At 43.0% G+C, this 13378-nt stretch overlaps 1 protein-coding gene across 1 annotated transcript in view; it reads left to right on the top strand.

The window, feature by feature from the left end:
- Positions 1-85: 85 nt before the first annotated feature.
- The window catches only part of LOC113642100 (E3 ubiquitin-protein ligase SH3RF3), a 17441-nt gene continuing 4148 nt past the window's right edge, over positions 86-13378 (top strand). Inside the window, exons 1-6 of the mRNA XM_047814500.1 lie at positions 86-598; positions 4912-5007; positions 7582-7872; positions 8770-8867; positions 9552-9722; positions 12711-12979. Coding sequence (XP_047670456.1) covers positions 554-598; positions 4912-5007; positions 7582-7872; positions 8770-8867; positions 9552-9722; positions 12711-12979 — 970 coding nt within the window. The 5' untranslated portion in view covers positions 86-553. The remainder of the gene's footprint in view (positions 599-4911; positions 5008-7581; positions 7873-8769; positions 8868-9551; positions 9723-12710; positions 12980-13378) is intronic.

Genomic DNA, 13378 nt, shown 5'->3' with positions numbered 1-13378 from the left:
GGGAGGTAATTGTTCCCTGTATCCAGGTAAAAAGTGTAAATACCTGAAAGACCGTTCGATGTGAAAACTCTTGAACTTCCTCATGTTTTAGCTTCACATCATTTGGCAGGAGCTCTTATTCAGAGAAACTGTAACATTTATTTCATGTGGTGCTACTGAGGAGGCCCTACAGAACAAGGGCCTTGCTCAGGGGCCCAGCAGCGGCAGCTTGGAGGACCTGGGATATAAACTCACAACCTTCCAGGCAGAAGCTCGACACCTGACGCACAGAGCTTCGACCTTCCACATCATTTACTTTGTTTGTTTGTTCTGTCCTTTGTAGAACGTCCCTCAGCTGCCCTGCGGAAAGGCGCTCTACAGCTACGAGGGCAAAGAGCCCGGTGACCTCAAGTTCAACAAGGGTGACATCATCATCCTGCGACGGAAAGTGGACGAGAACTGGTACCACGGAGAGCTGAACGGCAGCCACGGTTTCCTGCCAGCGAGCTACGTGCAGTGCATCAGGCCGCTTTCTCAAACGCCGCCGCAGGGGAAAGCGCTCTACGACTTTGAGATGAAGGACAAAGAGCAGGACAAAGACTGCCTCGCCTTCACTAAGGTAAGATTTACTCACATCACTTCTGTGAATTAAGCAATAAAGTTTTTAACTTGTGAAAGAAAGGAAAACGTTATAAAGAAATGAGATTAAATACACGAAGCTTTCACAGGATTCATGTAGGACTGAAAACACCGAAGAGCCGAATGGTAGGTGGGTGTAGGTCAGCAGGGTGTGTGGGTAAACCAGAGGGGCAAGAAGGCAGCATGCTGATGACTCCACAAACCCGTATGGAGGAAACCAGAACCTCCATAGAACTTAATGAAGATAGACACCCAGTCTGGGTAGAAAGCTGCATGTCAGAACATAACTAGTGCAAAGCTGAGAGTTTGTTCATCCTGGAGCTCAGAACGTCTTGGGACTCAAATATCGGCTGTCAGTCATTATACATTTTAATTATTTATTTAAATTCATATCTACAACAATTAAAGTCATTCTTCAATGTGTTTAAATTGCTGAGAAGACTTCACTGTTTCTAATGGTTCATTAGCTGGAGGATTGAGTGAAACCTGTGGAGATGGATGGAGTCTTGATGGAGAAATGGAAGATAAGTGAAAAAATTAAACGTGTCCTTGGAGGTGCAGCGAGGCTGAGACTCTCACTGTGGAACACCTGATTTATATTCCAGGCCTGTGTGTGTGTGTGTGTGTGTGTGTGTGTGTGTGTGTGTGTGTGTGTGTGTGTGTGTGTGTGTGTGTTTTATTGGAAGAAAATCTTTGTCTCTGGAGGAAATGGATGCTGGAGAAGGGCAGCTGGACGCTTCAGAGCACAGAGAGTATTCATGAGAGAGACAGAGAGAGTGGTGGGGTGGGGGGGGTGGGGGGGTGGGCAGTTGGTGGAGAGAGGGAGGACTCAGAATTTCTGGTCCACCTTGAGATATTCTGAGTTAATGAGATATTGAGGGTTTACTTTCATGCACATTATTTTCCATTCTACAGTATACATATTTTTATATTTTATTCTTATTTTTTCATTGTTTACTTTTATCTCATTCTTTCATTGTTGTGTTTTTTTTAATAAGTGCAATGTCCATGGAGCGGTCCTGACATTTCACTGCTGGTTATATATCAGCCCTATATAATAATGCTATATAAGCCTTATATAATAATGTTATATCAGCCCTATATAATAATGCTATATAAGCCCTATATAATAATGCTATATAAGCCCTATATAATAATGCTATATAAGCCCTATATAATAATGCTATATAAGCCTTATATAATAATGTTATATCAGCCCTATATAATAATGCTATATAAGCCCTATATAATAATGCTATATAAGCCCTATATAATAATGCTATATAAGCCCTATATAATAATGTTATATAAGCCCTATATAATAATGCTATATAACCCCTATATAATAATGCTATATAAGCCCTATATAATTGTGTATGTGACAGTGTTAGTGTTAGTAATGTCTGTGTCAGTAATGTCTGTGTCAGTAATGTCTGTGTCAGTAATGTCTGTGTCAGTAATGTCTGTGTTAGTAATGTCTGTGTTAGTAATGTCTGTGTTAGTAATGTCTGTCAGTAATGTCTGTGTCAGTAATGTCTGTGTTAGTAATGTCTGTCAGTAATGTCTGTGTCAGTAATGTCTGTGTTAGTAATGTCTATGTCAGTAATGTCTGTGTTAGTAATGTCTGTCAGTAATGTCTGTGTTAGTAATGTCTGTCAGTAATGTCTGTGTCAGTAATGTCTGTGTTAGTAATGTCTGTGTTAGTAATGTCTGTGTCAGTAATGTCTGTGTCAGTAATGTCTGTGTCAGTAATGTCTGTGTTAGTAATGTCTGTCAGTAATGTATGTGTCAGTAATGTCTGTGTTAGTAATGTATGTGTCAGTAATGTCTGTCAGTAATGTCTGTGTCAGTAATGTCTGTGTTAGTAATGTCTGTGTTAGTAATGTCTGTGTTAGTAATGTCTGTCAGTAATGTCTGTGTTAGTAATGTCTGTCAGTAATGTATGTGTCAGTAATGTCTGTGTTAGTAATGTATGTGTCAGTAATGTCTGTCAGTAATGTCTGTGTTAGTAATGTCTGTCAGTAATGTATGTGTCAGTAATGTCTGTGTTAGTAATGTATGTGTCAGTAATGTCTGTGTTAGTAATGTCTGTGTCAGTAATGATGATCTCATGACCTCGGTTTAGTATCTCGTGGTTACATGAAGTCTGTCTGAGTGTCAGGACTTTGCTTGTACGTTCTCTGCTAGAACACTAGGGGGCGTTCTGGCAGCGTGTTGTGTTAAGAGTTCTAGTTGCTACTCACCTGCTCCTAATTGACTATTATCAACATTACATTTGTCGTCACAAAGTCTTTTCTTCTTCTGCTCAGTTTGTTCAGTTTGCTCCATCATGTTAATGTTATTTTTGCCGTTTTTTGTGCGTTTGTTATCCCTTTGTTTGGCCTGGTTTTATCCCTAAACAAACTGAGTACGATATTACGATAAAAACGTGTAGATGTGAGATGGACCATGTGGTATTCTGTGTGCTGCTGAACAGTGAGTGTGTGGAAGCCATGTTGTTAAAGTCATCCATTAGGTCTCATCATATCCTCATGTTGTTTTTCTTATTTTCTTATTTTGAATGATGTTGTTTTCTTTATTACATATTTTCTATCAATGCTTTCAGACACGAGTGTTTGTGTTCTTGTAATTAAAGCTTGCACTCGATAAATCTGGCAACATCAGTGTGTGTGAGGTGTGAGGTGCGAGGTGTGAAGTGTGAGGTGCGAGGTGTGAGGTGCGAGGTGTGAAGTGTGAGGTGCGAGGTGTGAAGTGTGAGGTGCGAGGTGTGAAGTGTGAGGTGTGAGGTGTGAGGTGTGAGGTGTGAAGTGTGAGGTGTGAGGTGTGAAGTGTGAGGTGTGAGGTGTGAAGTGTGAGGTGTGAAGTGTGAGGTGTGAAGTGTTAAGTGTGAGGTGTTAAGTGTGAGGTGTTAAGTGTGAGGTGTTAAGTGTGAGGTGTGAAGTGTGAGGTGTGAGGTGTGAAGTGTGAGGTGTGAAGTGTGAAGTGTGAGGTGCGAGGTGCGAGGTGTGAAGTGTGAGGTGCGAGGTGCGAGGTGTGAGGTGCGAGGTGTGAGGTGCGAGGTGTGAGGTGCGAGGTGTGAGGTGTGAGGTGCGAGGTGTGAAGTGTGAGGTGTCAGGTGCGAGGTGTGAGGTGCGAGGTGTGAAGTGCGAGGTGCGAGGTGTGAAGTGCGAGGTGTGAAGTGTGAAGTGTGAGGTGCGAGGTGCGAGGTGTGAAGTGTGAGGTGCGAGGTGTGAGGTGCGAGGTGTGAGGTGCGAGGTGCGAGGTGCGAGGTGCGAGGTGTGAGGTGCGAGGTGTGAGGTGCAAGGTGTGAGGTGTGAGGTGTGAGGTGTGAGGTGTGAGGTCCACACAGGTGATTTGTGTAATCTGAATGTGGAGGTCAGAACATTGGACTTCAGTGGACTGGACAGGAGATCAGAAGGTTGTAACAGAGACTTTACAGGTGTAAGATACAAAGTTTTGGAGGATCTTTATTCAGCATCTTCTGCATTTTAATAAGTTTAATGTTAAAGAGATCCACAAGCTTCACTTTCTCTGTGAGAATGAAGTCACTGTGGAGCAGATCAGCAGAGGAACTGGAGAAAAAGAGGTGGGATGATTGATTCACAGACTCTTAGTGCAGGTGTGTGTGTGTGTGTGTGTGTGTGTGTGTGTGTGTGTGTGTGTGTGTGTGTGTGTGTGTGTGTGTGTGTGTGTGTGAGAGAGAGAGAGAGAGAATAAAAAAGCCTTGTGTGTGCTCTTGGATCAAATCAAAACAAATCTTGTTTCCTGCCATCTGTTTGGCTCGGTTTATATGCAAGCGCACACACACACACACACACACACACACACACACACACACACACACACACACACACACACACACACACACAGCTCAGCTGGATGAGCTGCACACACTGCATTAGATATTTTTCAACACAAAGTCTGACTCACTCTTATAAATTTCATAGAAATGGAAAAAAGATGGAGATGAACATTTAGCTTAAAGTCTTATGAGAGAAAATTTATTAAATGTTTATCATTCAGGGAAAAAGCAAATTTAATGCAATATTAAGTTCAGCCCGCGGCCCCTGAGCTGTGTCAGTGCTATAACTATTTATTACTGATTATTAGTTTTAGCACTGAAACAGCTCCAGGGTTATTAACAGCCTAGGGTTTGGGTTAGTGGTGTTGGACCCCTGGGATCCTGAGCAAAGCCCTGAACACTGCTCAGGTGTGATGATGAGATAAGATGTATGTCCCTCTGGATGAGGGCAGCTGCCACATGACCTTATTTAAGCACTTTTCTTGCTCTAGGATGAGATTCTGACGGTGATCCGCCGAGTGGATGAGAACTGGGCAGAAGGCATGCTGGGAGATAAGATCGGCATCTTCCCCATCCTGTATGTGGAGGTGAGTGACACACAGCTTTGAGTTTAAAGTGAACATGAGCATGATCACACTCCAGCGCTGTATCCCAGAATGCACCAGGTCACACGTGAGTGGGGGAATAAAGCATCCGGGGGCGAGAAGTTCACCGAGTCTTTTCATTACAACGGCGCTCTCATTAAAGCAGTGAAGCATTGCATTATGGGAGCAACAGGAACAGGCATCTACTGCAATTTCCCACAACCCATAATTGTTCTTCAGTCTCGCTTTCTTGTCGTCTCTGTAGATCTTCTGCTCGTCTATCGCTCTAAAAAAGAGTAAATGATAGACGGCCATAATGTATATTCATTATAAACTCTCAAAGTACACAAAGCTTCATCACTCTGTGGGAACACTGAAATAGAGGTGTGTGTGTGTGTGTGTGTGTGTGTGTGTGTGTGTGTGTGTGTGTGTGTGTGTGTGTGTGTGTGAGAGAGAGAGAGAGAGAGAGAGAGAGAGAGAATGAGAGAGTGTGTGTGCGTGCGTGTGTGTGTGCAGACAGAGGGGGCAGATACAGACAGGGGGCAGATACAGACAGAGGGAGGGCAGATACAGACAGAGGGAGGGCAGATACAGACAGAGAGGGGGTAGATACAGACAGACGGGGGGCAGATACAGACAGAGAGGGGGCAGATACAGACAGAGAGGGGCAGATACAGACAGAGATAGAGGTCATTACTTAACACCTGTCCTAACTACAACTATGAAGTAATTTGAACACAATTCTTTCCCAAATGTAAAAAATTATCCAGATTTCATTAAACTGAAGAACAAAACTGGGAGAAAAAAGAGAGACTGTGTTTATCTGGTAGCTTCCTGCCACAACCAGAGGGCGGAGTCGACCAATCAGAAATAAATACACACCTCACTTTTATTTTGCTAAGCAGGTTGGTCACTAATAAGAGTCTCTCTTCACTAAGAGTCTCTCTTCACTAAGAGTCTCTCTTCACTAAGAGTCTCTCTTCACTGAGTGTCTCTCTTCACTGAGTGTCTCTCTTCACTGAGTGTCTCTCTTCACTAAGAGTCTCTCTTCACTAAGTGTCTCTCTTCACTAAGAGTCTCTCTTCACTGAGTGTCTCTCTTCATTAAGAGTCTCTCTTCATTAAGAGTCTCTCTTCACTAAGAGTCTCTCTTCACTAAGAGTCTCTCTTCACTGAGAGTCTCTCTTCACTGAGTGTCTCTCTTCACTAACAGTCTCTCTTCACTGAGTGTCTCTCTTCACTAACAGTCTCTCTTCACTGAGTGTCTCTCTTCACTAACAGTCTCTCTTCACTGAGTGTCTCTCTTCACTGAGTGTCTCTCTTCACTAACAGTCTCTCTTCACTGAGTGTCTCTCTTCACTAACAGTCTCTCTTCCCTGAGTGTCTCTCTTCACTAACAGTCTCTCTTCATTGAGCTGTTAGCTGCTGTCCCATGTTGTCTGTATTTTAGCATGTCAGTGTATTGAGAACTTGACCAAGCCGACAGCAGTATTGAGAACTGATCAGTATTAAAGTCACATCACTGCAGCAATATGGAACGTTTCCTCATCTAGATGCTGTTGTATTAAAGGACAAGACAATTTCTAACTGACAGTAATCACCTTTCTGTCCTGACAGTAATCACCTTTCTGTCCTGACTGTAATCACCTTTCTGTCCTGACAGTAATCACCTTTCTGTCCTGACTGTAATCACCTTTCTGTCCTGACAGTAATCACCTTTCTGTACTGACAGTAATCACCTTTCTGTCCTGACTGTAATCACCTTTCTGTCCTGACTGTAATCACCTTTCTGTCCTGACTGTAATCACCTTTCTGTACTGACAGTAATCACCTTTCTGTCCTGACAGTAATCACCTTTCTGTCCTGACTGTAATCACCTTTCTGTACTGACAGTAATCACCTTTCTGTCCTGACAGTAATCACCTTTCTGTCCTGACTGTAATCACCTTTCTGTACTGACAGTAATCACCTTTCTGTACTGACAGTAATCACCTTTCTGTCCTGACAGTAATCACCTTTCTGTCCTGACTGTAATCACCTTTCTGTCCTGACTGTAATCACTGACAGCTTCTGGTCAGCAGGATGATGAGGAAGGCTCTGTTTAAGCCTTCAGTTGTAATTAGTGTTGAGTTATTAATAATGTCGCTCTGTGACTCTGTAATAATTCCAGTTTTAAGCTTTTACACATTCATCAGTCTGCTGTTTAAATCTGTTTCACTGAAACTGTAACAAGAACAAAACAGGCATCAGAATTTTACTGGTTTTATACACACACACACACACACACACACACACACACACACACACACACACACACACACACACACACAGCATGAACTCTCTCATTTTACTCCAGTGTTAAATCACAGAAATCATTAAAAAACATTTAGTATTTAACTCATTAACATCTTTACTATCATGCAACAAGGTGATGAAAATTGTCTTCAGCTAATCCCTCTCTCTCTCTCTCTCTCTCTCTCTCTCTCTCTCTCTCTCCTTCTTTCTCTCTCTCTCTCTCTCTCTCTCTCTCTCTCTCTCTCTCTCTCTCTCTCTCTCTCTCTCTCTCTCCCTCACTCAGCTGAATGAAGCAGCCAAGCAGCTGATGGAGATGGATAAACCAGTCCCCGGGCCGAGTTCTGACTCAGAAACCCCAGAAACTTGCCAGGGTGATGTCCATGGCGACGCCCCACGGCAACGAGCAGAAGGTAAGAAGAATGCAAAGAAGCGTCACTCGTTCACAGCCCTGAGCGTCACACAGCGCACAGCACTCGCTAACAACAACCGCCACTCTATGGAAATCAACGCGTCTGATCCCAGAGCAAGGGTTGGAGAGTACGCTCATCTCAGCTCCAGCGCTCCCACCTCACAGGTGTGTGTGTGTGTGTGTGTGGTGTGTGTATGTGTGTGTGGTGTGTAGTCTGTGTAGTCTGTGTGGTGTGTGTGTGTAGTGTTGTGTGTGTGGTGTGTGTGCCACTCTGTGTGTGTGTGTCTCTGTGTGTGGTGTGTGTGTGCCTAAATTGCTCAGTCTGATTGGTCAGTGTTGTCTGTTTTTCATGTTGCATCTCTCACACACACACACCAAACACTACACACACACTACACACACAGATACACACCACACACAGATACACACACACACACACACCACACAGAGATACACACACACACACACAGATACACACACACCACACACAGATACACACCACACACAGATATATACACACACAGATACACACACACACACACACACACACCACACACAGGTACACACACACACAGATACACGCACACCACACACAGATACACACACACACACACACACACACACAGATACACACACACCACACACACACACACACACAGATACACACACACACCACACACAGATACACACAGCACACCACACCCCACACACATACACAAACACTACACACATACACACACAGAGATACACACCACACACAGATACACACACACACCACACACAGATACACACACACCACACACAGATACACATACACACAGATACACACACACCACACACAGATACACACACACACAGATACACACAGCACACCACACCCCACACGCATACACAAACACTACACACATACACACACAGATACACACCACACACAGATGCACACCACACACACTATGCACACACACACACACACACACACACACACACACACACAGACACACAGACACACAGACACACATGCACAGATCACCAAGTCATTAAATCAGTCAGTTATTTCTCCAGGACTCATCGTCTAACACTGGAGCAGTGCTGCAGCCTCGGGTGACTCCGACCACTGGAGAGCTTCTTGCTGCTGCAAAGGTTCAGCTTCCTCTAAACATGTGAGTGCTAAACTTATACTACTGAATTATAAAATGTCCCACATTTGTCAGTCCAACAATGACTTCATGCTTAATAGAGAGTGCAGTAGTCACATGGGCTGACCTCTATTACTCCTTCTGACTCTATGACCCTTTAGTTTTCTGCTCTTTCTGACCCTTTTTGTTTTCCATACACTCTCGTCTCATTTTCTACATGCTGTCTGACCCACTTTGTTTTCCATACACTATCTGCCTAACAGTGACGGACCGAGTGACTGAGATTTGGGTCTGAGATTTGAGTAAAAACCAGAGACTAAAGTCAGTGCAAGAGGAAAGATTCAGTTTGTTGGAATGGCACAGAGATGATTATTACTTTTAAATATTATTGTTTCCACGTGGGAAGCCGGCCAGGGTGAGGAGATCGTTTCTATGGTAACGAGGACTCAAATCAAACTGAGTAAATCTGACGAGCTCAGACCGGAAGCGGTCACTTCCTGTTCTAACACACTCGGGTTCCTCACTTCACCTGAGGTTCTCATTACACTCTGTAATCTGTCTCCTGGGGATCTGCTGCCCAAAGCTCCACCTCTGTGTGGGTTACAGTGCACTGAATAACCTGACTCATTGTTAGTAAAAGTTAATCCACCCTGTAGAGCAGGCCTGAGTCTCTCACACCTGACTGTCAGGTCTCGGATTTGTTTGCAGCTACTTGGCTTTGTACGCATATAAACCACAGAAGGCCGATGAGCTGGAGCTGAGGAAAGGAGAAATGTACCGTGTGATGGAAAAGTGCCAAGATGGATGGTTCAAGGGGACGTCTCTGCGCAGCGGCGCCTCCGGAGTTTTCCCCGGGAATTACGTGACACCTGTGTCCAGGTGAGGAAGCACTTTTAAATGAACAACTTAAATTGCTATTAAAATCTGAACAGTTTTATATTACAATTATTTTATATTAAGATAAAATTGTTTAGATTAAAACATTTTTTTATAAACACTGTTATTTTATAGTTAAATCTATCATCATTCCCAGAAGTGCTTATTATTATTAGTCGTGTTCTAGTTCTACGTTTCATCACAACATGTTTCTAAACCTTGTTGATGTTTAATAGAGGAATAAAGTGATTTATTAATATTTGCTGATGTGTGATTATTATTATCTGGAGGTGTTTAATGAGCAGGGGTCAGTGTGTGGTGAACAGGCTCATCAGCTGAATATTAGTACATAAATCTATTAATTAATTCAATAGATGTAATAAATTAGCAATACATTTAAGAAAAGTAATAAATAAATTAATTTAATTATTTTTGCTTTGTCTAAAAATGATTAATATAATTTAATTTATCTTCAGATTACTGAAGCACATTGTGTGATTTTATTACATTTATTTTTTAAGAAAAGTTTGTTACTGTCTTGATATTTATATTGTTATGTTTTTAGATAAAACCTGGTGATTATTGCTTTAGTAAGTCTTTAGTATCTGATTACTTTAGACTGTTGACTTGAGTACATCAAAAATAAGGGCTTTAGTGAGAAAGTAATTTAAAGCAACAACAACAACAACAACAACAACTCCTGAAGTACAACTGATACATTTGTAAGACATTAGAATTGATTCTAATTTTATAATTCTAACTAACTAACGTGCCAAAAAAGTGAACGTGTGTGTGTGTGTGTGTGTGTGTGTGTGTGTGTGTGTGTGTGTGTGTGTGTGTGTGTGTGTGTGTGTGTGTGAGAGAGTGTGTGAGAGAGTGTGTGAGAGAGTGTGTGAGAGAGTGTGTGAGAGAGTGTGTGAGAGAGTGTGTGTGAGAGAGTGTGTGAGAGAGAGTGTGTGCGTGAATGAGTGTGAATGAGTGTGTGCGAGTGTGTGCGAGTGTGTGCGAGTGTGTGTGTGTGTGTGTGTGTGTGTGTGTGTGTGTGTGTGTGTGTGTGTGTGTGTGTGTGTGTGTGTGTGTGTGTGTGTGTGTGTGTGTCCAGCAGCTTTGACACTCATCACACTTCCTCACATTCAGCTGGAGTTTAAAAACGACTCTGTCCCCAGAATGTGTTGATGTTCTCCTGCTGTTTCTGCGGTTTGAATATCATCATCAGCCTTTAGAAGATTCACAGAGTGAAGAAACATCCAGAGAGCGAGAGTGAAGATGACAAAAACTACACAAAAAAGTAGAGGATTAAAGGTGTTCAGCCTCGGCGTGTTAGTCAGTGACTGTGTTAATGTTTCTGCACTCTCAGCTCTCACAGATGATCTTCCTGTTAGCTTGTTGTTGTTGTTGTTGTTGTTGTTGTTGTTGTTGTTGTCTTCCCCTGACATCTGATGTAACAGTTAGCAGTTTATTTACAGACGTCTTTCAGGTAAACACTGTAGTATCACTAAACATATTTATTTCAGTTTTATTATCTGTCTTTGTTACTAGTAATAAGTTTATGTGGCTAACAGAAGACATAGCTAGATTAGCATGATGTCATGTGAGCATCATTAGCACACTGACTAAATTAACCTAAATTTATTTATTTTATTTTTTTATGTATATTTGTTTTCCATTCACATTTTTCTTGTTCACACTAAAGATGTGTATTAAACGTTTCATACACTAACATTTACTCCACCTGATTAATTTCAGACAGACTTCATATCAGAGCTGTTCAACAATATGTACTGACTAGTAACAGAACAAAAAGGACGTACAAGTTATAAACTATGTAAACGTAAAAGTGAACGTGTGTGAGTGTGTGTGAGTGTGTGTGAGTGTGTGTGTGTGTGTGTGTGTGTGTGTGTGTGTGTGTGTGTGTGTGTGTGTGTGTGTGTGTGAGTGTGTGTGTGTGTGTGTGTGTGTATCTATTGTATGTGTATGTATTATACTATCATATAAGTACATTTACCTGATTAATTTAAGGAGTCAGACTTCATTTCAGGGCTGTTCAACAATATGTACTGACTAGTAACAGACAGACAGACAGACAGACACACACACACACACACACACACACACACACACCATAGTTCTGTTGTGGCAAGAAATCAATACAAATGCCCAGGGATTATAGTGACACCATCAATAAGTCTGTCTGTATAACTGATGAATCGTCTTGGATTTTAAATATTGCTTGTTAGACATGGGTTAGAAATCCATTTACAAAAAGCACATTGTGTGTGTGTGTGTGTGTGTGTGTGTGTGTGTGTGTGTGTGTGTGTGTGTGTGTGGTTTCATGTCTCAGACTGTGTGTGTGTGTGTGTGTGTGGTTTCATGTCTCAGACTGTGTGTGTGTGTGTGTGTGTGTGTGTGTGTGTGGTTTCATGTCTCAGACTGTGTGTGTGTGTGTGTGTGTGTGTGTGTGTGTGTGTGTGTGTGGGTGGGGTGAGAGTGGTGTGGTTCATGGTCTCAGACTGTGTGTGTGTGTGTATGGTTGGTTTCATGTCTCAGGAATGTGTGTGTGTGTGTGTGTGGTGTGGTGTGTGTGTGTGGTGTGGTTTAATGTCTCTAAGACTGTGTGGTGGGTGTGTGTGTGTGTGTGTGTGTGTGTGTGTGTGTGTGTGTGTGTGTGTGTGTGTGTGTGTGTGTGTGTGTGGTTGGTTTCATGTCTCAGACTGTGTGTGTGTGTGTGTGTGTGTGTGTGTGTGTGTGTGTGTGTGTGTGTGTGTGTGTGTGGTTGGTTTCATGTCTCAGCCTGACTGATGATGATCTACATACAGAACAGAGAAATCAAATGGCTCACACTTTGTTATACACGCTCATAAAAATGAACAGAGTCACTTAATAATGCAATAATGTGACATGTTCTCTGTGTGTGTGTGTGTGTGTGTGTGTGTGTGTGTGTGTGTGTGTGTGTGTGTGTGTGTGTGTGTGTGTGTGTGTGTGTGATTACAGAGCTCCATTTGCTGTTGGCCAATCACGTCCCTGCATTCCCGGGTCAGTGATTAAGCCAGTTCCTGGTTCTCCCGGGTCTCCACGCCCCTCCAGCCCCATCCTGATTGGTCCTGCTTCTCGTGTTGTCCCTCACATGACCACAAACCCTTCACTGGTCACAAGCCCCACCCCTTCACTGGTCACAAGCCCCGCCCCTTCAATGTCCTCAAGTCCTGCCTCCTCTCCTCACCTGAAGAACTGCCTCCGAATGTGCAGCCAGCCACAGCTGGGTATAAAACTGTATGATTTTATGTTTGTATATTACTTTATAAGAACCAGGAGAGAGGGAGAGAGGGAGAAGAAGGGAGAGAAGAGAAGCGAGAGAGAGAGATGAGAGAGAAGAGGAGCATTGAGATGCGAGAGAGTAGCACGACGAGATGAGAGAGGAGCAAAAGGAGAGAGGGATGACGAGAGAGAGAGAGACAGAGAGAGGGAGGAGAGGAGAGACAGAGAGAGGAGGGAGAGAGAGAGAGAGACAGAGGAGAGGAGAGAGAGAAGAGACAGAGGAGAGGGAAGAGGACAGAGAGCGAGACGAGAGAGAGAGAGAGACGAAGGAGAGAGAGTAGACGAGGAGAGAGAGATGACCAAGGAGAGAGAGAGAGAGAGAGAGAGAGAGAGAGAGAGAGAGA

Source organism: Tachysurus fulvidraco, chromosome 6 (genome assembly GCF_022655615.1).
Source record: "Tachysurus fulvidraco isolate hzauxx_2018 chromosome 6, HZAU_PFXX_2.0, whole genome shotgun sequence".
In the NCBI taxonomy this organism is placed as follows: Eukaryota; Metazoa; Chordata; class Actinopteri; order Siluriformes; family Bagridae; genus Tachysurus; species Tachysurus fulvidraco.
Note: the sequence above shows the minus strand (reverse complement) of the source record. Positions and strands in the feature narration are given on the sequence as shown.